The sequence below is a fragment of the Thunnus albacares genome, chromosome 11, assembly GCF_914725855.1.
Source record: "Thunnus albacares chromosome 11, fThuAlb1.1, whole genome shotgun sequence".
NCBI lineage: Eukaryota > Metazoa > Chordata > Actinopteri > Scombriformes > Scombridae > Thunnus > Thunnus albacares.
Genome location: NC_058116.1, coordinates 17,028,061 through 17,055,954, shown reverse-complemented (window position 1 = coordinate 17,055,954; position 27,894 = coordinate 17,028,061). Strand labels below are relative to the sequence as shown.

Below are 27,894 nucleotides of genomic sequence, written 5' to 3'. Positions count from 1 at the left end.
GACCAACATTACTGGTTAGATGTTAAAGACCTTGAATAACTGTAATAATACTGTCATCATGAACATCAAAGCCTAAGAAGGGTAAACTCAAAATGACCAGTGAAATCAAAAGTTTAAAAAAAAAAGTATATATCTACTGGATACATCATCAAGACAAATGAGACAGATAAAATACAGTTTTTTCTATTTAATCAATAGAAATCACTAGTTGATATAAAATGTTAAAGAAATTAAAAAAGGCTGAAGTTTGACTTCATTTACTTGACAATGCACGCATTAAGACAACAATGCACGCGTTAAGACAGTATACAGGCTTTACAGGCTTACTCACAGGCCTCTGGAGGAATAGAGTTCAGCATCATCTAGCAGATATTTTATTTGTTCTTTTAGCATTTGTCTCTGTAAAGCTGAAGAAACAAAACATAGAACAGGTACATAATTAATTGTAAAATCTACGGTGATATACAAAAGGTTTGCGGCAGAGTACCTTTAGTTGGACGATATCTCAGGAAAAGAAGTTCCATTGATGTAGTGTATACAACTAAATGTTACATGATTGATGAAACCCCAAGAACCCTCCTGACAGCATTGTAAACAGCAATGCACGAGAAACAAAGTAAAAGATACTGCAACACTCCTTGCTGTGATCACTGTTTATGAAAGTACGCAGATTAACTTGGCAAGTTGATGTCTTTTCCAAATAAATCCACCACAATGCAAATGAACAATGCGGCACAATTAAAGAGAAATAGTGAAATTGCTAAACATAATATGTTCAGACAGTCTTCAAACTAAAAATGTGTCAAAATCTAACAAAAGCAAGTCTACTCAAATGCCCGGGTAACTGTTTCTTCCTTGAAGAACTTCGCTAACAGTCCAGCTCCTATGTTATGAGATGAATACATATTTTCCTATTTTCCAAGACCACTGGCAGAAATGCCTGGTAAGCCATCTTTGGATGCCAAAATGTGTCCCGCCAAGTGTTTTAAAATAAATATAGGTCTGTGCCACTATAAGGGCACGGAACCAATCAAAGTCTCTTGTATTCTGAGATTTCTATAGATGGTCCACCCTCTGGATGTCCTCAAAGGCCTTTAGTTTAGTATGTGCCCTTTCTTCTCAAGGCAGGCTCAAATGTCTGTTTTGATTTTGTCCAGAGAGTTGTCGATCTTTGTCAGAGTCTTTTTGATGCGTAACGCTGTTAATCTGGCTGATGGATTCTGGTACCAGCACTCCTTCATGAGTTTAGCCATGGAGGTTAAAGTCTGGAAATAAATGAGGAAAAATGAATTAATCAGTGTGTCACATGTCAACATTAGAATAGTGAATATTAATGAAAGGCTTTTAGTACAAAAAGCACGTGGGGCTGTGCGATTTGACCAAAATCTTATATCCTGATAATGATATGCATCATGATATAGCACAATTTCTGTAAATTCAATGAATAAATAGTTTCTGGTGTGTGTCTGTCCATCTTTTGCATGGATTGAATTACTCTTAAAATGCAAAAGATGGACAAATGACAAAAAATATTGCCGTAAATAGTTTGATCTGCGACACAATGAAATAAACAATAGAGCATATTATGAAATGATAGACGTTATTCTATCATCACTAGATATATATCGTCATATCACACAGCCCTAGAAGCACGCAAACTTTAATTAAAAAAAAAAAAGGTGCTTTGAAAATACTCACCGGGTCTGAGAACCATCTGTTTGGGATGTTGGGCCGCTGCTGGTCCACACACACAACCTTCTTCATATCCTCAAAACTTGGATCACTTGGGACCACGTCATGAAAAGGCGGCTTGTAGTCTTCTACGATGCCTACATGAAGAGCAGAGTACGCAGCGATTCACTTTGAAGATCAAATCACTTCAAACAAATGCACAATGCGATTTATACTGACAAATGAGTATCATACAGAATTCATTAATTCACAGCGTTGTCCTTAACTTGCATTAAGTGCAGCCTTGGGGAAAAACGGAGATGTGAGGTTACTGTGTCGGGAGTAAATCAATATCCCAGATGTTACTGAAAGCCTTTTCTTTACATAAAGCGATAAACCCATTTGACAGTGGAAGGAGGAAGTAGGTTTTCTTTCACATCAGATGCCTCTGGCTTCTCCGCAGACCACAGACAGTGAATGTGGGTGTGTGTACCAAGGCCAAATCTTCCCATCAACAGCAGAAAAGTTTTTACTTTGTCTTAATGAAAGCAATGATTCTGTGTTAAAGGGTTGGTTCACAGTTTTTCAAGTCTTAAAACAAATGAACATTGAAACAGACTGTACTCGCTGTAGTAGTTCTTCCTGTTCAGAAATTCCCCTTAAATAGCACTTTCCAATGTAAGGGACAAAATCCAGAGTCCTCATTTTGAGCATAAAAGGGGTTTAAAAGTTTATCAGAAGATAATATGAGGCTTCAGTTGTCTGAGTTAGTCAAACAAAGTGGATATCTTCCACAGTTACAGTATTTTTAGTGAAAAATTCCCTCTTTGTGTCTCGATAGACAGTGTTTTCCTGTTCAGCTACAGTGGAAGGATAGTGACAAAAAGAGGGAATTTGGCACTAAAAAGACTAACAATTTTTTTTTGACTTGATTAGACTAATTTGGATGACTGAAGCCTCATATTATCTTCAAACAAGCTTGTAAATACATTTCTGTGTGGACTGTGAACTTTGTTCCCCATCACTTACATTGAAAGTGCATTATGAAGGAATATCTTAACAGCCAGTATGAACAGAAGTAATGAGAAAAACATGCTTCGATGTTCATTTGGGAGCCTGACTATTGTTTTAGGACAGACTCTAAAAACTGTGAACCCATCCTTTAAGTCTGAAAAACTGGTGTAATATCAATGCGACCTGTTTTTTCTGATCATTAACATATATGATATTCATGGTTATTATTCTGCTTATAGGGAATCATTTCCCTCAGTTTATGGTATTGAGGAAAATATGTGTAAAACATGTACTGACCATTGCTGACTGTCCTCCTGGCGATCTCCCACAGGACGAGGCCCAGGGCCCAGATGTCCACTCTTTTGTAGGACTCAAAGCAGTCCATCTGAATGGAGTCATCAAGCACTTCAGGGGCCATGTAACGCTTTGTGCCCACTTTCGGGTTGTTGCCCACATCCAACTCATTGGTGTCTTGAAAATGCATGACAGCCAGACCTAGCATGAAAACAAAAAACACTATGTTTTCCATCTCAGACAACTGGGGTGCGGACAAAACACCGAACACACGCTGATTTAAATGTCTTCGTAAACAGACCTGTTCCCCTACACAGGATGTACTCCTACATCATAACAACTCGCTTCAGACACAAACAGCCGCTACCATGTTTTTCAAGACAGCAAAATGCGTCATCCGGAACAGACTTTAGTACATCAGGCCTGTCGCCATGTTAGGGCTTGTACCTGGATTCGTTTTTATTCAAGTATCTGCAAATGGAACATTAGTGTATTGGATAAAGTGGTCCGAGTTCTTCCAAATGTGTTTTTGGTTAAGGGCCGGGTGGCACATCTAGCAGTGGTTGTTCTTCCTAAATTGACAATAAGTAAGGCTAAGTGGATAGATTGATATTTCTGATATTACTGCAGATGCATCTCTTATGCAACATTCATGAAACATAAGATACAATTAACTCTTTCAGGAGCTTGAGGGTGGTGAAAATCCTTTTTACACTTATGATGTGTCAGCTTAGATCAGCTCTTTATTGAAGCTATATGATATTGAGTGAAATATTCAAACCCAATACTTCTTGTTTGTTATGGCTGCACCATTCAATCCAATGGAAATATTCACAATATCTTGTGCATCATTTTCTACGCGTTTACCGAAAATTCAGCTTGACATATTTGTATCTTTGTAAACTCTGGGATCTCCACTAGAATTAAAAATTAAGTTTAGTGGGATTGAACTATGTTTGTCATGACTGGCTCAACAGGGCAGCACTGTTTGTGTAGGGATTAAAAATACATCCCATCCACATCTTAAAAGCAGATATATAAATTAAACTTTTACAACTCACCGAGGTCAGCGATACAGCACTGCCCATTCTTTTTAACCAATATATTTTTGCTCTTGAGGTCTCGGTGGGCGATGGCCGGTTTGCCCTGAGTGCCAAAGATCTCAACGTGGAGATGTGCCAGACCGCTTGCGATGGAGAGCGCCATGCGGAGGCAGCTGGACGCATCAAGGGTGCTGAGTTGAAGGTAGTCATATAAGGAGCCCATCTCGTGGAAGTGAGTGATCAGCCACAGCTGCGTACTGGAGTTCCTTGAAGTCATGTCTGAAGCTATGAAGCCTAAGTTGAGACAAATAAAAATAATGTTAATTATGCTGAAAGGTTTTGATCCTACGCATACACGGTAACATGTAATCATCGGGACATGTTTGGACACTACAGCTCAATAAATGGTCAGGAAAGACAAAGTGGAATGGTCTGCTCACGTGTTTCTTACTTTTAAAATGAAGTATAAACACCTTGCTTAAGCAGGGTTTAATTAGCAATTACACATACATATGCATTTATGGGTCAGATTCGTCAGAGTCTGATCATGTGCTACGTACCCAGAATGTTCTCGTGTCTCAGCAGTACTGTGTTGTAGATCTCAGTCTCTCTGAACCAGGACTTCTCATCTCTGGAGGAGAAGATTTTGACAGCGACACTCTCTCCCTGCCACTGGCCTCTCCAGACTTCACCGTAACGGCCCTTACCTGGTGCGGAGAAACGTGGGAGAAATGACCAAACAGCACAAACGGAAACACCTTTCACAACGACGCAGAGACACGAAAAAACCTGTTCGCTGTTGGTGTGAAGGGGTGAACGAGTGTTGGGTCTGGGAAAGGGTGAACGCAGTAATAACTACATTATTATGGAGAGTTACTGTTGTGGACAACTGCCATAGTAACCCTATTTCAAATGTCAAATTTTGCATCTGGAAAAAATGACAAAGCAAAAAAATAACTTCAATAAAAGTACTATAATCAAACTTAAACAGTGGTTGGTTTCAAAAGGTTTGATTTGATTACACTGTGTTTCGCATAATGTGTTACTTTACACCTGCATTTATCACTAGCTTAACTGTTAACATGTAATCAAATGTGTCTGTCATGAGAAAATGCTGCAGCTCTGCAAACCTTTTTTAACCTTGACCATCCTCAACAGGAAACATTTCCCAGCACAAGATGGGATAAAAGTCACTGTCTGCTGGCTGCCCTGCACCAAATAGCAGACAAAGTAACTGATTGACTAGTGAAGAAAGTCACATTCAGAAGTTGCTGGGAACAAGACAGGGCTAAAAGGACGGTGAGTACTGGAGTTACATTTATCAGGGGAGCTGAAAAACGATCCTAAAGGAATGCTGAATCAATGCATCTGTCTCCTTGATGTGTACAGGCGACAGTTTACTACCACATTCACCGTAGCAAGTTTTTAAGCCAGCGATACGGTGATGTCTGTGTAAATGATAAATCTGATTGTGCTGCCCCCCTACAAAAAAAGTCAATTCATGCAGATTTCATTTGTTAGGATTTTCTTGGGAAGTTCAGAAGCAACTACCAAATGTGACAACAGAAGTGATGTAGAGGGGCGATGAGTTAACTTCTAACTATCTTAACCTTGAACACCGATAACTATGACGACGTTTTTGTCCGTAAGAAATTATGTTTGCTGTTGGTGATATTTTCTCTGACACTGAGCATACTGCAACCACTCTCAAAAATAAAATCTGTGCTACTTTGGCTCTGGGGACTTGATTGCTGGGACTGTTGCACATGCTTTCTGGCTCCTTTTCATAATATCCTCACAGCGCTGGCCTGTTTTGCAACCCAAATATTTATTTCAAATTTAAAAAAAAAAAAAAGACATGCTCACAACAACAGCCAGGTGCCCATATGAACACTGAAACTGGTTTTGCTCCCTGTAATCATTCCTTCTGTTCAGCTAATAAGAGATCCCATCCCAAGGCACTTCCTGTGTGAGTGATGAAGGACAAAATCCACAGGCTGCGCTCTGAGCAAAAATGTAATCCAAAATTAATCTGATACTATTGTTGCAAAACAGACTTGTAGAATTGAAGGGTATGTTTGCTGTGGATTAAGTATTTGTATTGTATGTATTGGGTGCTCTTAGAACATCCATTTGGGAGGCTGGAAAAAAAAAGTGTATTAGGATCAGATAAAACATGATTTACAAACCATGTTGAAGGCTTATCAGAGGCAAAGTTGCAACACAGCAGTTTATATTCCTTTGTGGCAGGTTTTAACTCTGGAAAGTCAGCGATACTTTGCTCCTCCTCCTCAAAACATCTAAGTAAACAGAATTAGCACAACTCTACACTGTATTCTGTCTATATACTCTGCTCTGCTCTGCTGCTCTGAGAGAGAAAAAGCTGAGCCAGGATCAACTTTATTTGTGGGACTTTGCCACATTTCTTTCCCCAAAGCCCTCTGTACTGGCACCCCCACTGTGCTGACACAAAGGTCTCATTGAAATGAATGAGGAGGCTGCATATTTTTACACAGTGCTAATGTCAATAACAACACAGTGTTTAAGTGGACACTTACCCACGCACTCATTGAGTGTGATTTGTCGAGCGACGGTTCTCTGAACAAGGAAGGGGAGTCCTGAGCCACTTCCTGAAGTGCAGGAGTGATCCAGCAGATCCTTAGAAAGAGAAAAACAGAAAAAAAGAGTTAAGGGCTTGTATATTTAAATGTGTGTGTGTGTATATACATATATTTACATGTGTGCCTGTATGTTTTTCAAGTGAGCCATCTGAATGAAAACCTTCCCACAGTAATCTTGTGGCTAGAGCCTAAAAATGATGAAATAAGGAGCATCTGGGACTCAGATGGAAGCTAACAAGCAGGACGCCTTTGATGTGGCATCCACAAGGGATGGAGGGGGGCAAGCTGTGTGTATGCCAGGATATTGTTTGTGTGTGTGTGTATGTGTGTGCATGTGTGTGGGTGTGTGTCTGTGCTGGAGGTGCAGGGTGCCCCCTGCTGAGTAAACAACAGAAGTGCCACCCCCTCCCTGGTGACTGGTGTGGGCGCTGGAGATTTTATCTAATCCAAGGGCCAGACTCCCAAACAGGCGCAATGCTGCTAAGCCTTTTATTTTTATCTCAGCTATAAGACATGCAGCATCCAAGCACCGACACAGGAGGGCAGTGCGGAGCAACAGAGCCAGCAGCTGCTGAGAAAAACAAACCACTAGGATTGAAAACAACAGAGGAGAGTGATGCCTCAGATAAACAGATGCATAATGCAAGAGACAATTTGGAATGACAACACAGGAATGCAAGACAGAGGCCATAAAATGAATGAGTAGCTCTGCGGAGAGTTTAAATCCTTCTCTTTGGTACAGGAGGATTGTTTTTAGGAGAGTGTATTTGGGCCAGGCTGTTAAGCAGCAGAATGCAATCAGAATGCAGCAATATCATTATAATCAGAGACGACTTCTGGGCGGCAGGATGTAGCGGGACGAGCACATGTTTCAGTCCGATTTGCTTTTCACAGCCACACCACTGTTCCTAATAACCTCTCTCATACATGTGGTGCTGCCAAGTATTTTTTAATTATGCTGAAACAAACATTATGTGGCTCCATATTTGGGCGTTTCATTGCCAAGTGCATAGATGGACTTTGAAAATGGCTTGACAGAAAGCCAAAATCAGCTATCTCTCTCTCTCTGACAAACAAACACATATATACACATCCATGAGTGACTTTAACAGTTGCACATGTTATTTCCAAGTTACTTAATAGAATATGTATGTGATAATCTGAGATTTGAAGAGTTTAAACATGCTCACAAAAAGAGATCCTTGGTTCCACAAGAGCCGAAGAAGACATAAGATTATAACTACATATGTGACATAAATGTTTTCAATCCGATCACTTTAGTTTCTTATTGTACAAAAGTATGGTCTTGTGAGGATATGAAATCAGAAAAATGGACAGTAACAACCGTATATTTTTTTAGGGCTCATGCCAGACTGTGAGCTGTCTCTGCTGAACTTGATTACATAGTGTGTGAGCCAGTGAATGTGCTGGGTTGTCTTTCAGACTAAACGCTAACCACAGGACTCCACCTAAACTCTGGATCAGTTTAGTGGGCCTCAAAACATAAACCACTATGCAGAAAACTCACAATCCATGGTTGATGGGAGAGAAGATAAATAGAGAAAGACATTCCACTAACGGACAGGAAAAATGACGAGGAAGAAGCAAAAACAAGTTTTAAAGACTTTAAAGACTTTTTTAAAAATTTCAGCAACAGCTCTAATGCCCCCATACAGCCATATAACTGCAGCCACCATATGCTGCTTTAATGTTTTTACATAACAATTACCAAACACTCTGGAGATTATAATACACAAAGTTCATAATTGACTGTCTGTACAGTTGAATTTAATCATTTTTTGAGACTTGCACATGTTGATCTAATAAACACACTAAGCACTGTAATAAATTAAAATCTTTTTTACCAGTGTGCTTCTTACAGTTTATCTACAGTATGTGCAGTTAATTTAACAAACATGTGGATTCTGGGAATTATTTGTGCTCTCTATTTAGTGATTTACTCATTTAATGAGTTGCAGAAAGTAACAATTACAACTTAACAACAACAGATCCAGTTGACTGGTTTTATTTTGACTTGAATTTACTGTCAGTACACTATGCGTGCCATGTTTGGCGTTGATCGCACTTGGCATATAAGGCTAAACTCTCTAAATACAATGACAGTGCCAAGTTTTATCGTATCAATTATTATGTCTGTATCGTGTTGTTGTGTGGAAATAGTTCAAATGTGTACAAAGAAGAGGAGGAAGTCTCCAAAAACCCTAATCAAACATTGTTCTTGCTCATCAGATGAATCCCTTAAGTTAATGCAACACATAGTTTCAGATGGGGTTTCCATTTCTGTTGTTGGAGCACATATTTGCGCTCCAGCATGACTTTAAAAGGGATTCTCTGTAATCGAAGAAAACAGCCGTCTTACCACCCACAATCATAAACAAGACTGAAAGCTGCTATCACACTCGAAATGGTTTCACAAGACAACTAAATGTAGGGTATTAATGTTTCCTGGCACAGTAAAATATTTGTTAACATCAGTATTTAAATAAAGCAGCCGAACCGGCCAATATTTTCAATTCTGATCAGGCTGAAGAAGACATACTTTGTCATTCAAGAGAAACGTTTGACTGGTACTGAATATAACTGACCAAACTTGTATTTAACAGAGCCTGAAGTTATTTAATATATCATAATCTGTTCCTGAGTCATGGTCTATATTTTCTAACATAATACAGCTGTGAGTACAGTGCACATTTATGGTGAGGTACATTAAGTTTGTAAATCCACATCATTCAGGTATCCATTCCACCCAGTGTTTTCTTCCCAGGTGCACTGTACATACTTCAAAGATCTTTCACACAGCAGGTATTTTGTGCCTCACTAGAAGTTGTGGATAATTTACAAAACCTACAGTATATGGCAGCTGGTATAGAAAGGAAAATGAATGGGTTAAAATAAAAAACAGAAGTTTGATCGGGCTTAATATTGCACATACTGTACCACTATTATGTATCCACTACTCACCGCCAGAGTGCTCTCCCCCACGTTGGATGCTATGAGGCCATCTATAGTTCCATATTCAGCATCTCGAGATGTTAGTCTCTCCATTTGGTTGTGGTGGATGCGTCTAAACATCAGGATAGCGATGGCAGAGAGGATGATGAGGACAATGATGGGCGCTACGATGACGATAACCAGCGTGGTTACACTGTAGCTCGATAGCTCTTCAGCTGCGAGGGAAGAGGAAAATTTACTTCAATCAGGTCATCATTTTGGACATTTTTAGAACACAAAATAAAGCTTGCTTTTTGTGGTTTTTGCCTGTCAAGAGAGTGGGTATAGTTGCTTGAAGTAAACAAACTGGAGCATCAACTAGAACATAACTATGATTCAAGGAAAGGTGATTATAATAAAGTACATTGGAGGGGAAACTTTTCATTGCTGTAGCTTTTTCCTCTGACTGGACCACACATGCTGAGGCTCAATAATACACAAATCACAGGTTTGCAGAACTCTGAAGACCGTCTGAAGAAACCAGCTGAGCGTGGGGGTGCACACAGAACACAAATGCGTATGAGCGTTCACACACACACATACACAAACACACACACACACACACACACACACACACAGTGGATCTCATCAAGTCAGCAGAGGCCAGCCCGAGGAACTGACCACCATTCACACTTTCCAAACATTCCAAGGGAAAGACTGCTCAGCTCTGCCCGCAGCACAGACAATGATCCCCTTTTCTCAACTCACATAATGAACTCTTTCTCCCATAAACACATAACTAGCAACACATTCTAGGTGCTCACTAGACTTAAACCAAACACATAAGGAAATGATGCATTTAGCTAGACAAATTTATATGGAAATTTTTTTTTTTTTCATACAATGGTATTTCTAGCAACCTCACAGGATGAGGAATGTTTACATCAGAGTGAGCGCCAGAACATTTTACAGGACATTCAGTTAATTCTCTAAAATTAATAAGTTATCTGTAAATCATGCAAATTGTTGAGATGAACTGTTAAGATGCGGTTCACCGCATCCAACTGGAGCCTTGAGTAAGATCAACATAAATAATTCCTATTTGCTAATATTATCTCAAGTATTAGTGAGGCATTTTTGAGTCTTGTCATCACCCTGAGGTTGCCAGGCAGCCAGCAGAGACTCCAGGAAGTCACTGCTCCCGGCCAAGAAATAGTTAAACACATAACCCCTGGTAAAACCACAAATTGTCGTTTTTACACTTCTGTTTTTGTATGGATTAAGCAAAAGAGAAGCCAGCTGTTTCCAGTCTTTGTTCTAAGATGAGCAAAGCTAACCGGCTGCTAGCTGTTATTGCTAGTTTCATATTCAGTGGACTGATATGAGAGTGGTTTGGATCTTCTCATGTAACTCTCAGAGACAAAGCGAATAAGCATATTTCCCGTATAATCAGAGAGAGAGAGAGAGCTAAGATATTTCAGGTACAACTATTTATTTATGCAATATAAAAGACTGCTGTGGAGGGAAAAGTGCAGGTAAACAGAAAAAAAGGGCAACAACAGCTCTCTGCATCTGCCTCTCTGTAATTCCCAGGTGGCTTCACCCCCTGAGCTCCTGTCAGACAGCTCTGACAGCCTCTGAGAGGACAGAGAGGAAGTGAACCATGACTAAAGAATATTCAAAACCTCCCTCTGGTTGCCCACTGTCTCTCCCATTTCTGTTTCATAAGGTGCCAGGAGTGTGACTGCACAGAGGTGTAATTCAGGTCAACAGAAAACATCCACAACAGCCGTGGCACACAGTTTCACTGCTGATGGCGGAGCCCTCTCGGTAGAGAATGCAGAAGAGGGATGAATAAATTTGACTCTAACACAGCAATAACTAACCCACGTGGCCTACTCTGAAAAGATGAAATCTAGGCAGCATTTTCTGTGGAAGGATGTTTTGGTTAAAACGGTTCAATACTGACGTCAACAGATGGAGCTCTTGAGTGTCACCTTGACAAAAAGGTGCAGAAAACAGTGCTCAAACTGCATTCTGGGAAGTATAGTACTGTACCTTTGACAGGTAGCTCCACGGTGCTGTTCATGTTACAAAGGCGTCCATGGCAGCATTCCACAATCTGGTCTCTGGAGGGTGGGGTCTTGCAAGTCAATGTGCTCTGCTCGTAGACCTTAAAGCAACCTTTCTGGTACACCAGGGAGCCGGCGTTGACAGTCAGAGATGAGAAACACTGGTGGCCCATGCAGCGATTCCCTGTCGCACATGAGCTGCCCTCGCATACACACTCATGCTCCTCTTTCACAGGCTTCACTTCCTCCTCTGCAAAGGATTCAGGTAAATGATTTAGTTGGTTAGAGGGTAAACCTCCAACAAGGATAAATAAAGCTATTCGTGCATTACAAATATTCCTGTTGTGTTTTATGGCTTTTAAAAAGTAAACGCAAATAGATTTTTGTCACTTTTGCACAGTCTTAAGTGACATAAGGTCTATAGTGAACGGTAGCCAAGAGAAATGTGTACAATGTGTACAAAGTCACCTTTCCCTGGAGCTTGCACAGTGACATTCATGTTACACAGATGGCCCTGGCAGCACTTGACAACATGGGCCGATGAGGGTGGCGTGGCACAGGTGGCTCTGCCTTCCTCGTCGTCCCTCAGGCAGCCCTTCTGTTGGACAGCCGCCCCATCAATCATCTTCAGAGAGGAGAAACAGTGCTGGCCTGTGCATCGATGGTCACGCTCACACTCGCCGCCTTCGCAAAAACACTCCTGGTCTCTGAGGACTGGTCTGCCAGCAGACGGTTCAACATCTGATAAGAGGAAACAGAGATATGGGGGGAAACCCATTAGAGCGATACCATTAGTATGCCATTATATTAAATGGCATTTACTCAGATGAGAAAACATGCAAGTTGAAAAAGTCTTTTTGTTGGCCAGTCATTGCGGAGGACACTCCAGTAAGTTGAAATGTATGAGTTTTGACAGAAAATGATTTCCATATTTAAAGTCTAACACTGACATCAGTCTTTTCCACATATAGATTTTCTCCCAATCTGTTTTTTGCATGAATGTTGTATTTGTTACCTTTTTAAAACTCTGCCTGTATGATAATTCAATATTTTCATAAATGTAATGCAGAACAGTGGAACATAATTCATTGCACTGAACACAACATTTTGCATACATTTACCATATTAGGATATATATCAATGAAGGAAATATTGTATATCCATAAAGCATTAATATTGTGATATTGATTTGAATCACATTGCTCAGTCCTAATGGAAATACAGCTGAAACTGTTTCCTGATTAACGAGTCAACAAGAAAAGTCCTGGGCAGATTTGTAAAATTATTTCCTAAATTTGTTGCTTGGCTTGTTAATAAAGATGTTCTGCAGCAAACTCTGAAGTGTCACATCTGTCTGAGCTTCCCACCAGTACAAGACCCTCTGCAAGGTTTCAGCTACCACAAATTGCCCACTTATGGAAAACACTGAGAAAACACAAAATGTGGAGCAAGGTAAAGGATAATGGGATGACAAAATGACCCCTTTCTCATTCCTCTGTATTCTAAAAAGACTAAATGGTTCCTTTCAGATAATTAACTATTTTAAATGGCGATGATAATAAAAATCCTGGTTCTCCTGACTGACTTTCAGGTGGAGTGTTTTTCACACAATGTTACAATGCTTCCAATGCAAATGCCTCACCTTTCACTTGTGGCTGCAAGGAGATGTTCATATTACACAAATCCCCATAGCAGCACTCCACCACCAGCTCGGCAGTCGGTGGGCTTTCGCACCGCGAGGAGCCTGCTTCATTACCCACAATGCAGCCCTTCTGGAGGACCGAAGTCCCATTAACTGTGGAGAGGGAGGTGAAGCACTGCTGGCCGAAACACCGCTCCCCGTTGATACAAGACGACCCATCACACAAACATTCAGAGTTTCTCACACTGCTCTCACCTAGAAAAGAAAAATTATGAGAACAGGTTAGAATTCGTCCTTGTACATAAGAGTGCAGCATGGGAACCATGGGAATCATATGCAAATAATATTCCCCTTCATCTTTTGTGACAGTAAATGATCAGTGCTTATCCCTCTTGTAAGTATGCATGTGTATACGTAGAGTGGCTTGCTCCACTTTTCACTGCATTCTGAATGTGCGTACCACGTTGATTGTTTAAAATAACTGAGACAGCATATTAGAGCGAGACAGACTGAGCAGGGTGAGGAGAGGGGGAAAAAAAAAGCTGTGTGAATGATTGGTCTATGCATGTAAGATGCTTGAGGGGGATAGAGAAAGACACAGAGGCTGAGAGACTGTGTGTATGTTAACTAGAATAAAAGAAATAAAAGTGGGAACACAGACGTCCACTACACACCGTTCCAGATGACAGTGTTTGAGCTCCTGTAATGTGACTAAACTCGTCTATAGTTAGTGAGAAAGCTAAATTCCTTCATTGTCTTTTATGTCTGAAGTGTGGCGACATGCTGGAAGAGGAAGATGCTTACCTTCCAAGCTAGAGCAGGGAAGGACCAGGACGATGAAAACTAAAAGAAACATGTCCCCAGCTGTCATTGTAGACCTAGAGGGGAAAAAAAGACAGACACAACAAAACCGCTTCATCAATATGGGTGTTTTTCAAGGAAAAAAGGTCTGCAATTGCCTCCAAAATAGAGGATGGTGATTTCTACATTGATGCATTAAAATAGCTTTCATACATTTGTAAAGCATCTTTCGGGTCAGTGAGACAAAAGACCAAGAGACACAGATAGGTAATGACAGGATTTGCTGTTGACCTAAGAGTATTAGAGAGAGCAATTTTACAGAGGGAGACCTTTCTTTTTTCAGAAAAAAAAAAAGAGTCAAAACCAAGTTTAAAATGCTCAAGTAAAGTGGGTCTCATGCCTTCCTGTTGTCCTGGCAACAAGGCAATGAGTGGCAAGCAATGGGGAGACTGGTGCTCTCCTATTGGCTGCTTCTGTGCGTGCATGAGTGTGTGTGTTGATGTTTGTGTGTGTGTGTGTGTGTACGCGTGCATGTGTGTGTGTGTGTGTGTGTGTGTTGGAGGGACAGGCTGCTTGGCACAGAGGGGAGAGGAGCAGACAGACGTGAGGGGAGGAGGAAGAGGAGGAGGAGGAGGAGAAAGAGGAGAGGAGCACAGCAGGGAGAATGAGTGTGGGTGCCCACATACTATCGTTTAAAGACCTGGAGACAGTCTAATCCTTCAATATTTAATGTGTCTGCAGGAACGTCCACATACGCCTAGCAGTTGTTTATTTGGTGTTTTTTTCCCCACAGTGGCAGATTTTTTACAGACCACCAGTTTAACTCACACATCCCCCCCCCTCCACCCCCCCGCCCCTCAAAACTACCCATTTTACAAAGATGATATGTGAGTTTTGTGGAGACATCATAGCCTGGAGCGTGCCCCGTTTATGCCATACTAAGCACCGCGGCCGTTATCTTGGCAGCATGTGTGTGTGCGCCTGAGTGCATCTGTGCCACTGATAAATACCCCAGTGCCCACACCCCTCCCCCCCCCAAGCCTTTGTGCCCGTCTCCCAGACATAAATGATTAAGCACGTAATGTTAGCATTAGCCTAACAGCGGCGTCTGTACGGGCCGCTCACACACAGACCACATGCTGCTCCTTTAATCAGAGCACAAAACAGAGGCTGCCACACAGAGATAATCAGGAGCTCTGTCTGCTCCCTTCGGACCAGGGGAGAGGGGAGCGGCGATGGGGGCAGGGAGCGGGCAGGAGGCGGTAAGGGAGGTATAGCCAGGGGGCAACTGGGGGACAGCGGGTCAGTAAAGGGCAGAGAACTGGGGCCAGTGTGGAAAAGACAGTGTGGGCCAGGGTGGGCTGCAACAGTGAGGTAGGCTACAGGGAGGGAAGTGGGACAAAGACGTGTCTGGTGTCAGTGCCCAGGGGGACAGTGGGAAGAACAGCACCATGCTGGCGGGAGACGGTCGGCTGGGCCACGGTGAAGCCAAGGGGCCGGGGGGAAGCGGGACAAAGAGACGAGCGAAAGGAGTCAGAGACAATAGTCTGGAGCGAAGCGTTATTGAGTACAAGAGCCTCGGAAAAAAAAAGTGATTTTGTCTGACTGAGTTATCTTGATATTGACTCACATCACTCATGTAGAGAGACAACAAAGAGCACAATATCCTGACTCACACGCAGCTGACAGATCAATAACTCACCTCAATTAACTAGTAGAGCATGTCACGAAGCTCCACTTAATGGCCTCAATTAGTGTAGGTAAATGATTTGCTGCAATGATTTGTTTACATCTGCTGCTGAAAGACCCTCAACGGGACACTGAAATGATCTCACTCTCAATTCCTCTCGCCCACGCATACACTTTTTCTTAAGTAAGCTATCAAGAGCTGTGGTCTCTGAAACATGTCTATGCATGTATTTGCCAAATGCTAATTCTACTGTATGTACTACACTGCTTATTTTGCATAAGCACCCGCATTTATCCACACATGAGGCATAGCTTGCTGGTAACATATCAAACTAGCTAACAGCTTTGCTTGATGAATACGCAGCCAGGACTTGTCCTGATACTGGAAACCTCAGAAGGGATTCTTGGGAGGGAGAGAGTCAGGGCTCGCATCTGCAGAACTGATTGCGATCTGAGCAGACAACTTTATGGCGCTGTGTGTATGTGTGTGTTGCAGCCCTCTATCCCTGCGTATTGAATTCTCTGGCAGTCTTCTGCAGTATGTGTTCACGGAGCTGACATCCTGCCAAGGGTCTGCTCTCATTTCCCCCCCCCCCCTCTATCTGTCTCAACCCCCATCTTTCCTTTTATTCCCTCTTCCTATATCCTGATGTGGTGTTGAAATAGTAAACCGGTATGAAAACCACATGGTAATTATAACTTAATACTTTTTCCGTGTTCATTCATTGGCGTTGGAGCTGATAATCTAATAGGTCTTACTATTGCATAATGCAGAGGGAAATTTCACACGAGCTTGAAAAGATGGCAAAGTGTTATTTTACATATGAACGGTGTGAAAGTTGCTTGTTTTAACATCTATTAAGCTGATCCCTTCAATTTAACTGCCTTCTTAAACCTCTGAAAGGTCAGGCAGTTCATATTCATTGCCATTTATGAGTGTCTTGAGCCAGTGTTTTGCAGTTCAAGTACATTTACTGTATGTAGTGTACTAAAAACAGGTATAAGCTGTATTTTTTTTTTGAATAACAATGTCTCAAATGACATAATGTGTATTTCTCAAATTATAAAAAGAAAATAACATATTATCACCCAACCCTGCAGCTCTACGAAGCTTTATGGTGAGTTTCAGCTCATCGTTTGCTGGCTGGCTGCAACTTTACTGTTCTGGTTCACTCTCATAGCAGTTTTTGGCAAAACCATATGACAACCTACTGCACACTACTTGCTCAGCACCAGACAGCAAACAGACACAGTTAGCGAGTAGCTGGTGAACACTGTCAACAATTTAACAGTTAAAAGAGCCAGATATTTTTCACAGGAGCCGGTAGAGACCAAAAACAGAGCTAAAAAAGAGTGAATATTTGACTTTCATTTACCAGGTTCCCAGAGACACAACTCAAAAGTAATAATGTTGCTCCGAAAGTCCTGGATGTGTACTTATGAGGTCATATGTCAAAGTTGTGTTCACAACTTGTTTCCACTTCCCCCATGTGGCGAAAAAAAATCACAGGTAGTTTTGAGGTACTTGTACATTGGTATTTCCATTTTAAGCTCCTTCATACTTCTACGCTACACCATTTAAGAGAGAGAGAGATTTATTTGACAGCTACAGTTACAAGATATTTTGCAGATTAAGTCTGGTGACATTCAAACACCAAAACCAATAATGAATTGATCTTACTAACACATTGTCTGTGTAGCAAAGCCTGATATAGCTTATTCCACAGTGCCGTAGAGATCCATTGTTGTCTGTTTAGGTGACAATTCTTGTACTCTGCTTTTTACTTAAGTAAAATATCTGAATACTACTTCTTCCTGTATCATGATATCAGTGCCTCTGAGATTTGTAAGCACTCAGCTTGCACATGGAAATATGAAAACCACACGGAGCTCAATACAAGATGCCCCAAGTGTGTACAGCACAAGAGAAATAGTTGAAATAGATTTGGCCCAGTGAAAAGTATGTTGGGTTGACTCCTGCTGAGTGCTGCTGGAGGGACTTGAAAGTGATCCTACATCAGCACTTGCACTTTGTGACGCCACATTTCCCTTCCCAGACTCTTTCCAGTTATCCCACTCCAGAGGCCTATCTTGATAAGCACTTCCATAAGACGTTGAGCAGATCTTAAAAGTAATAAGATAGAGATGATTAAGCATGCCACTCAAATACAGTGATTTACTCATCTTCAAATGTCATATTATACCTATGATTTTATTACCATCTGTTGTTTCTAGGTGACATTTTAAAACTGACTGTTAAAATACCTTTTAACAGTAAAGAGAATTGTAATAGTCTAGTTGGATGCTTTATTAATTTGGTCTGTTTTGTATTCAGGTCAGGAAGAAGGAGAGAATGACAAAACACTTCTTTGCCTGATGAGCATGGTGTTTCACTAAGGTTGAGGAGGGAGGAGGCTGGAAGCCCTGCAGGAGCTGCTGAGTCATCATGCTGGCAAAGAGGGAGACGAGAGGTGGAATCTGTGTCTGAGCTGGCAGCCTGGCACAGTTACCATGGCACAAATAGCCTGGGCACCGAGGAAACTGCAGCAAACTGCAGGGCGGCGAGGGAAGAAACAGGCAGAGACTGGAGCGATGCAGAGCCTGCTGTTTGTGTCCCCGTCACTGTCCCCGACCCAGACCTAGACAGCCAAAGTGCCAGCATGCCATCAGGGACACACAGATGGTTCGCTCCTAGGTGGATGTGGGTGTAATACAGACCTGAGGGTGAAAGTCGTCCTCTTTGCAGTAGCCCACATTTATATTCGCGCTAAGGCTCAGCAAATCAACACATTCACCTCGGTCTAAAAAACACTCTCTGCCCACAGTCAAATACAACACTCTGGGTGACTAAAACTAAGTCAGAGAAAAAGGAAACAACATAAACTTTTAGAAGGGAACGAGGGAATACACACACACACACACAGACACGCACAAAGTACAATATAACCTTCCATAAAAAGAAGGATGGACACTAATGACTCATATGTCAGTGTTGGATTTAAATTATATTTGAGCATCAGGAAGACAAACGCACAAATCAAATAAAAACCTGGATTCCCAAAATAAAGGGCTACTTCACAACGTGTTGACAATTTACATAAAGCATAATGGTTCTCCATTAAGTTTGGCTGTGTTAGAAATTCTTAATCAATGATATTAAATACATTATTTGTGGTGTTTGAGGAAATAAAAATCTTGTGTCATAGTGTCATCTATTAAAACAAATGAGGCAAACAAATTTAGGGCAGATCTGATGAGCCCTGTCATCTAGGACACCAGTCATCTCTGGTGGGAGGCCTGTTGTGTAGCTTTCGTTTGGCTTAAGGCCCCTGCATTCTGTGAGATATCTCTTGCAGGTTCATTGCATTTCACACTGTGCAAGATGGGTCTAATAAAATCTTGGTCACAGATCTGTGTCAGACCGTACGACATCAATTTTGAGGCATGTCAGATTGTACAATGACTGGCTGATGAATTGTTGGGCCGTAAATAGAAAAAAGAACAGTGTTTGCAGTGGTGCTCCACCACTGCAAAATTATGAGTGCTGCTGCTAAAATTTCACACGATCATTAATATCAATAGGGTGCTAATGATTTTCACTCGCACACTGTGTGAGCATGATAACTCCCTATGTTATTGTGGAACTGTTTTGAGTCATCCTCCCTCTCCTCATTCTTCAAAGGACATCTACGTGAAAGGTACTCTTATAAGAGTAGCATAGCTCTGTTAAGGAATAGGGCGGCTAGTAACGTGTGTGCATAGCAAACGTGTAGTTGAGCGAATAGAGTGAGTGGCAGAAAAGTGACGGTGAACGGTTAGCACTTAGTTGTCAATCTGGCAGTAAATGTACAGTACAGGCTACAGTCAGTTAATAAATCTAGTCTATCAAAAGGGTTTAGCCTCAAAGTTAGCAACAATTCGTTAGCCTAACCTGACAAAGCTCATTTAAGGTGGACTGACCTTTAAGGTAAATTAGTCTTGTGTAATGGTAAAATGTAAGTTGGGCATTGTTTATTTGTGCAACATAACTGCAATTACATTTTATTTCTCTGATTCACTGCTTTGTTCTCGCTACCGCCGCTCCCTCTATTCATTCACTCTCTAGCTCGCTCAACCACCACTGCTTTCTCTCTCACGTTCGCATTCTCAGCTTGCTTGCGCTTTGTCTCTTTTTCCTCTTGTCTTGTATGAGTCGAGACACTGACAAAGTCTAACTTTACTTTGAAAAGTTATCAAACAAAGAGAAATGTCCTCCCCTCGTCCTAGTAACATCTTTGTACTCCCTCATGGCAGGATTTTACAACTCTGGAAAGGTCATCACGGCAGCGATCAATCTCTCTTCCATCTTCACAGTTGTTCGGTAAACAGCACAATGCTACAATGCTAAACGGTAAACAAGGTTCTTCTTCCCATTGGCGTCTTTGGTCTGATCGCCAGCTTACATGATTGGCCACCGCAGCATGTAGTCGGGTTACGTTTTGGCAAAAGTTGATTCTGGTTCAACTTCTTGCTGGACGGCCACTGTGTTTTTTTGCTGAACCCCATGCGGTCCCCACTCCTGCAGCCTAAATGCACTACCCCCATTGAAATGAATGGGAGGACTGTCGTTTTTCCCGCATTGCCGGATTTGGTGTGAATGCAGCCTTTCACAATGTCAGGAATGTAATCAAATGCAAATGCCCCCTTGCTAATGCCCAATTCTCACTAACACATTCATTGCAGCAGGCAACAGCATAGCAGGTTTTTGTTCCTTGGATACAGCGCAACCGAGAATGTGCACACACACTCACACATACAGTGTATTTGGCCTAGATCAAATGTAATCAGAGACAATAGTTGCCTTTTCTTCCTGATGTAATCCCACCCTACCTTCCACCTCTGCACAAACACCACCACCCTGACACACACTGCAACACTCTAAAATCAGACGAGCGTTTTTTATTTCACTTTTGTTTCCAATAAAATTTCATGATAAAGTTTGATTTGTTTGCAGACAAGACAGAACACCCAAAGGCAGTAGTTGTAAGAGAGACAGAGGACAACTTAAGATAGAAAGACTGGGGGTTTACGACAGTCTAACAACAAGACAATGCAAAAAGTTCTACATTATGATAAGACACAACATCACCCACACAAAAGAAGCTCAACTTGAGCAAGTATCTCCACAAGGATAGCAATTTTGTGGTTCTCGCGAGGCTTTATTATGGCTTTGTGTTGCTTGACATCTCGTGAGACACAACTTGGAAGGTTTTACAGCATTGTGAAGAAGACACTGTTAACAAGTGTTCTGTGCAATGGTCACCATAGCAATTAGACATTCATTTTCACACAGCCATCAAAACATTTGAAACAGCCAATTCAAACACCGTCTTTATGGCCCTCAGCTATGTTTGCCAACAGAGGAATGCACAAACACTTACCCTCCAAAGACCATCTCACAAAGTTCACTGCCCTGTGGCAATACTTTTCTCAAAAGGACACCTTGATTTGTACTGCAGTACACCCTTTTAACATATTTCTCTCTTTGTGAAACATGTAAATCAAGCGAACCAACCAAAGAACTGTGTGTGCTGATACTCAAAGTTCAGGGAATATTTAGCCTTGATTGATTCTGTGCCCACTGAGCTACAGGAGTCAGAGGGCTAATATGTTACCCCTCCCTGTGTGACCCACAAACATTGACCAAACCATTCACCACCATGATGATAATCACTCAGCAAACAGCTGGCAACAAAACAATAAACGTGTATACAGCACTATGCTCCGTAGAGCAGGTGCCCTGAGCTATTACATCCTGCTGTCAACGGACTCTTTATGGCTCAGACATTTCCTGAACTTCTAGGACTAGTAGTGAACAGTTTTTAATGATTAAGTCAGAAATGGAAAGTTACAATTCAAACAGTCCATGCACAAGGGCTGGGTAATAGTTCACTATCATTGTTTATTTGATACTGTGATGATCAGGGCTGTAAACAACAGTTATGTTCATTATCAACTAGTCTACCAAAAACTTCAATTAATCAATTAATTGTTTGGTCTGTAGAAATATGGGCAAATACCAATCCAATACCAGCGCAATGTAAAGTCCGTTAAGGTCTCTGTATGGAGCTTAGATACGTGTACACTAATGTGAGACTAATGTGAGGCTGTAACTACAGATCGAGACATTCATACACGTCATACACAGATCAAAACTGACAAGCTGGGCAACATAGTTTCTTTGAGGTGTTTTTTCTTTTTTACTCCAGTTGCCAAAAGATGTTAACAACAGATATGTCAGTCCACATTTCTTGGGCCATTTTTTAAAAAAAAAATCAGGCTTTGTTAAACATGTAATGAAACGTATTTAGTCCGAGCAAAATTTCAAACAAACTCCTGACAGAAAGTGCAGAAAGCGTCTCTATATAACGTTGCAGATGATGATATGATATGGAGTACATTTTGGTAACATTGGCTAACTGTAAAAGTCACTGTCTACACTTCAGGTTCACAGTAAAGATTCACCGCTGCCTTAAATGCATGGAGAAAACTGTATTCAATAGGCCGACATCCGATTTGCTTAATAATTTCAGAATTGGCAACAATACCGATTCAGTGGATTGGATCAGATCATTCCTGCTATTCTAAAAGACATTTTAAAGCAGGAAATTTTCACATTTGAGCAACTGGGATCGGCAAATTGCTGGCATTTTTGCTTTAAAAATAACTTAAACAATTCATCAATTATCTTAACTTTTGTGAAGACAGACTAAATGATCTCACGATGATATGATCATATTGTTTTATGTCCAAATTGATGATTCAAAGCAAATTCTAATTAAGACATTTTCTATTTGCATTTATTTGTGGAACACAGCTAATTTCATTGAACATAGAATGTTTAACATTTAACTAACTTTGCAAACAAATATACATGTGTATATATATATATATATATATATATATATATATATATATATATATATGCATAGATAGATAGATAGATAGATATGGAAAAAATATTTATATCAATATTAGGCTATATGAACTTCAGTCATATTGCTTGATCTACTTGCATATCAAAACCACTGAATGACTGAAACATTATAACTACCCTATTTGGCTCAAACATGGGAAATCGAATGGACTAAGTCAAGTAAACCCCCATCAATGTGACTCCAAATTACAACCATCATAACAGAACTACTTCAGTTTACAACCTTATGACCCATGAAATGAAACATAAATTATTTTCAATTTGTAGACAGAGTGCCCACACCAAATAAGAGCCCATGCCTGGGACTGGGAATGAGATCAGTGAGAGGCAGCAGCCATAACTTTCCCCCCCTAACAGCTGAGCAATAAGACAAGAGCACTGAAGCGATTGAAGAGCTCATACAATGTGTATTGCAGACTGTCTCCAGTGCTGTCTGGGGTTAGTGTGGAGAGAAGAGACGAGAGGAGCCACGAGCACTGCAGATCTGTGTGTGTGTGTGTGTGTGTGTGTGCGCATCTGTGCAGACAGTAGTGTCTCATCTCCCTTCTCTCTGTCTCCACTGGTCTTCATCCACATTTGAACACAGAATAAGAGAGATCAATAAGTCTGTGCAGGCTAGAGCCACCAGAAGGAGTTCAAGCTCACAAACTGCAACAAAACAAGACTAAAATCTGGCAGATACACAGGCAGTCTTTTATCTCATTCTCTTTTCCCCTCCGACTTCCCGTGTCCTGCTGAGACTGCAGTGCCCGCAAGTCCCAGACAGCTCTCCTCATCGCGATATGTTTGGGCTGATAATTATTAAAAGGCTCAAGGATTTTTTGACTAAAAATATCACTGCAGACAGAGGGCCCCTTTCTATAAAATTGGACATGAGCATAGAGCAGAAGAAAATTCAACCCACATGCGGTGTTCCTCTGCAGCCTGCTGCCTCATCTGATGCCAGATCTGTTGCTAGTCAAACTTTATAGTAAGTCAGCATATATACACACGCACACACATTTGCACGTGCGCACACACGTAGACACATGGCCAAAATCTGCAGCAAGATAGCTGACAGATTCACATAAAGGTTGCTACTCTGACGCTAGACTTCAAGCCAAGTCCTTCCCCCTTTCTATCCTTCAGCTGACGCCTCCTACCCGCATACACACATTCATATACTGTGTCTCAAACACACACACACACACAGACACACACACACAGACATATCTCCTCCCTCCTCCCTCCCTTTCTTTCCTAACTTGAGAGCCACCTACATGGAAGAGCGACGAGCCTCAGACTCTTGCTCAGACTTGAAGCAGTCTATCTTGGTCTCATAACTGCAGTTCTCTCGTTAATGACAGACTGTGTAACCTGATTCCACACACACACACACACACACACACACACATATGCATATATACACAGACACACACACCACCCAACCCCCACCACTCGCTCAGGGTTTTATTTTTTTGAGCTAGCGCTTCCCTCTCCCTCCACTTGCATATTGTTCCAACCCAAACTGCCAGCTGCTTCTGACAGCCAAATTACTGTGCACGAAGAGATGATTGCTATCGAAGGTCTATCGACCCCCCCCCCCCCATCCCAACCCCGACATACCCCCCACCCTCGCCTCATGCTTTCTCAAGTGCTCAGACCTCTGTGGGCAAATTATACACTTTATGGCTTTCAGAAAGGAACGGCTATGACAGTGTTCTAACATAGAGGCCAAGATGTCTGCAGCCAAAGAATTCAAGAGTCATAATTTGGAAATGAAAACTTGAATGAGGCCTGTGTAAGACTCAAAACCTTCAGATTACTATTGAAGGTCTATTTCTAATAGTTTAGTATAATATGGCATGTTCAAAATAGGGCTACTGATTATTTCTACTATCAATTACACTGATGATATTTTTCTAATCAATTGTTTAATTTCACAGAGTCCAATCAATCTTCACAATGCTTGTTTTTTTATTACTACCAGCAGCCAATCACCCAACAACATATTATTAAATTTATGAAATAGAGAAAAGCCACAAATCATTAATACTGAAGAAGCTGGAATGAGTGTGTTTGCATTTTCCTTAATAAATTACTTAAACAATTAACTGATTAACAGAAATGTTGTTGATTCATTTTCTGTCAGTCGTCTAATTCATTAATCGACAAGTTGTTTCAATTGTTCAAAGCAACTTGTTGACAGTGAGAAACTTGATTAACAATATAAATCATTACACAGCTACCACATGTTTAAACATCCCGAAAAATAATCCTTTTGGAAACAAATTCAGGAGGAAAATATTGTCGGCCGTTGCGCCTGTGCTTTTTCACACTAGTCTTATTGTTTGAGATGCACTGAGACAGATAACCTCCTAACTGGCTGTAGACTGCATTACCACAGATAGGCTGTTTGAAACAATGACACTGCCCCAAAAGCATACAATAACATTGTTGTAGACCAAGAGACGAGAGGGCTAATCACAACAGCAACAATCAGGCTGTTGCCTCCACTGAACAGAACAGTATCCCCAAGATCCCCTGGAACTGAACCATATTTCAGGCCAGACTGTGTGACGTCCTATTATCTGACCACTATCAGCCAGACTCCATGATGCAAGCCACTGAGAACGCTGGGCGCCCACAAAGAGGCCAGACCTCAGTGACTGGTCAGCTATGGGGTTGCATTCTCCAGACTGTCAACCAACCACACGAACACACAGCCACTAACAAACAGCCCTCTAACCCTGTCACAGGCTGCTCTGCGAAGTCATCAACCAGTATTTCGTCAATTTCTTTCCATCCCATAATAGGCTGCTAAAAAAAGGAAAGAAAAGCTTTGTATATCTAATTCTCACCTTCAATCAATGTATTACAGCTTCACCTGATGGAGGTCATTAGTATTCAAACACATTTTGAGAGGCTAATACACGCTGATTAAACAGTCTCCTGTTCCAGACACTATTACTGCATATGTTGGACTGTCAGATTGTCGTGCGTATACATCGGCAGCATATCAACTGAGCGGTTTAAGTGTGTCACTGTTAATTCTTTGCAAAATTAAAAAAAGGAGCTTGGCTGGGCTCGGCTCATTCACACAGCCTACAACAGCAAATCCAAAAGAAAAAAAATCAAGCTCTCCCCAGACATTTGGGCCACTAACTGAGGAAAAAAAAACTTGATTAGTATGTGGGAATGTGATTTTTGTGGGAGAAAGGATCTAGCACATTGTCTGAGTGGATTCTGAGAGGAACGATACGGCGTGAGACATTCCCATTCACACATCTTTTAATCGGCACAATTATCTCTGAATGTTTTCAGCCAGCATTAACACCTTTCTAATGAAGTTTGCACCCTCTCATCAGCAGGTCTACTGGCTTTATGTTTGATTTCCTGCAATCTTATCACATCCCATTTCCTGTTTGGTCTGATTGGGAAGGAGGGAGGAGGTGGGGAGGGGGGCATGTCAACAAATACTTTTACATGTTGTGTAGGAATTACATTTGTAATATGTAAGTGATTCTTCATTACCAACTAGTTTCAAACTGAACCCTAGATCACTGTAAGTGTTTTTGACTCCCCCTCCTCCAAAGACTGCAGGATTGTGATGTTAAAAAAGTGCTCAGCATGGGATGATGAGACACACGGTCGAGCAGAGCAGACCCTCCCAAAGACTGTTTGCATGACAATAAACTTAAAAGTCACAACTAGTTGCGATTCTGTGAGCTCGATTTGATCGCTAAATTCAAATTACAACCATTAAAAAAAAAAAAAAAAGTCGCAATGGTGAAACGGAGACTTTTCTTTTCAGTCATTTGGCCTTTAGCTCATAAACCCATTTATCAACAACCAACCAAAAATAAATAAAAAAAACATTTTCCTGACTCGGCCACCCCAAAAAAAATGATAGGCTCACCTACGTGAGGGCGACTCCTCTGCCAGATCATATGCTGGCATTTGTTCACACAGTCTAAGCTTGAGGGAGATAAATAAATATATGTGTGGCGACAATGATTAAACAGGCCAAGATTTTACCAAGAAAAGCACAGAGACAGAGACAAGATTTCGTCTGTGAGCACGTCACCAGCTCATCAGCAAACTTCTAACCGCGTACACGAAAATGTCTATTAGAATATAATACTGACGGTAAAATCACAGGCCTGCGTCAATTACAATTATTTTTTACGATAAGAGGGGATTAAACTTACCTTGCGGGTAATTTTTCAAAGTGCTTTATGAAGGATCGTCAACTGGCGCAAGTCGAACTATTCTGCCATCTCCCGAGATTTCACCGACAATACCCGATTTGTTTTCCAAAGTCTGAGCAGCAGAGCCGACTACATGACGCCAACATTATCGTCCGTCGCCCGCTCGTTGAACCAAAAAAAACAAACAAAGTGAGAAATTCACTCGGTTTTCGTGTTCGGGAGTGATAAGAAATCGGGATACATGTTGTAACGCTGTCCTTCTTTACACATTAGCGCTGTCTGGACTTCACAACTCGCACTACGTCGGCGGCAGCACGAAGCCAAACAGCCAGGATTGGAGGAGGAAGTTACTATCAACTCACTGCAATTAACCTGCGCACGAGACAGGATAAACACAGGCTTTTCCGGCTAGACATTTCAAAATAAGTGTACATGTAATTGAGCAGCTCTGTCTTTCAGTTTTGTTATTTTCAGGTGTAGAAGAAGAATTCATATATTTGAAGTAAGAAGATACTCCATCACAATCACAGTAATAGTTGTGGATGCAATGCATTAGCATTTCAACAAATGAAGAAGTATTATCAACTCTCTCTCTCTCTCTCTCTCTCTCTCTCTCTCTCTCTCTCTCTCTCTCTCTCTCACACACACACACACACACACACACACACACACACACACACACACACACACACACACACACATTCAAATTAAAATTCAAATTGCTTTATGTGCATGGATGTCACAACAACAACACTGCCAAAGTAACAAGAGTCAATGAAACAAAATAACATTGTTGGAGGATTGATATTCATTAATTATGTATAGTATATCTATGTATTATATGTATTGTGTGTGTGTGTGTGTCTAAGTCATTCATTGTCCCTCGGGTTGTGGCATGTTGGTACATATTTGGCAGCAAGATATGCCCT

General features: G+C 41.3%; 1 protein-coding gene across 1 annotated transcript; it reads right to left on the bottom strand.

The window, feature by feature from the left end:
• Positions 1–172: 172 nt before the first annotated feature.
• LOC122992310 (activin receptor type-1-like) lies at positions 173–27,316 on the bottom strand. The gene is made up of 12 exons (XM_044366073.1): positions 26,966–27,316; positions 14,114–14,187; positions 13,310–13,564; positions 12,136–12,408; positions 11,654–11,917; positions 9,626–9,831; positions 6,581–6,680; positions 4,583–4,729; positions 4,041–4,316; positions 2,983–3,180; positions 1,699–1,829; positions 173–1,265 (listed from the first exon to the last, which is right to left on the bottom strand). Exons 2-12 carry the CDS (start codon positions 14,178–14,180, stop codon positions 1,131–1,133), a joined length of 2,052 nt encoding a protein of 683 aa, XP_044222008.1. The 5' UTR covers positions 14,181–14,187; positions 26,966–27,316; the 3' UTR covers positions 173–1,130.
• Between the last annotated feature and the right edge of the window lie 578 nt (positions 27,317–27,894).

Bases quoted from the DNA above. Each gene is read 5' to 3' on its own strand.
- LOC122992310 (XM_044366073.1), bottom strand. From the start codon at position 14,180: ATGACAGCTGGGGACATGTTTCTTTTAGTTTTCATCGTCCTGGTCCTT. The intron at 1,830-2,982 runs GTCAGTACATGT...CTCTTCATGTAG, and splicing joins CAGGAGGACAGTCAGCAATG to GCATCGTAGAAGACTACAAG. The intron at 1,266-1,698 runs GTGAGTATTTTC...ATTTATTTCCAG, and splicing joins ACAGATGGTTCTCAGACCCG to ACTTTAACCTCCATGGCTAA.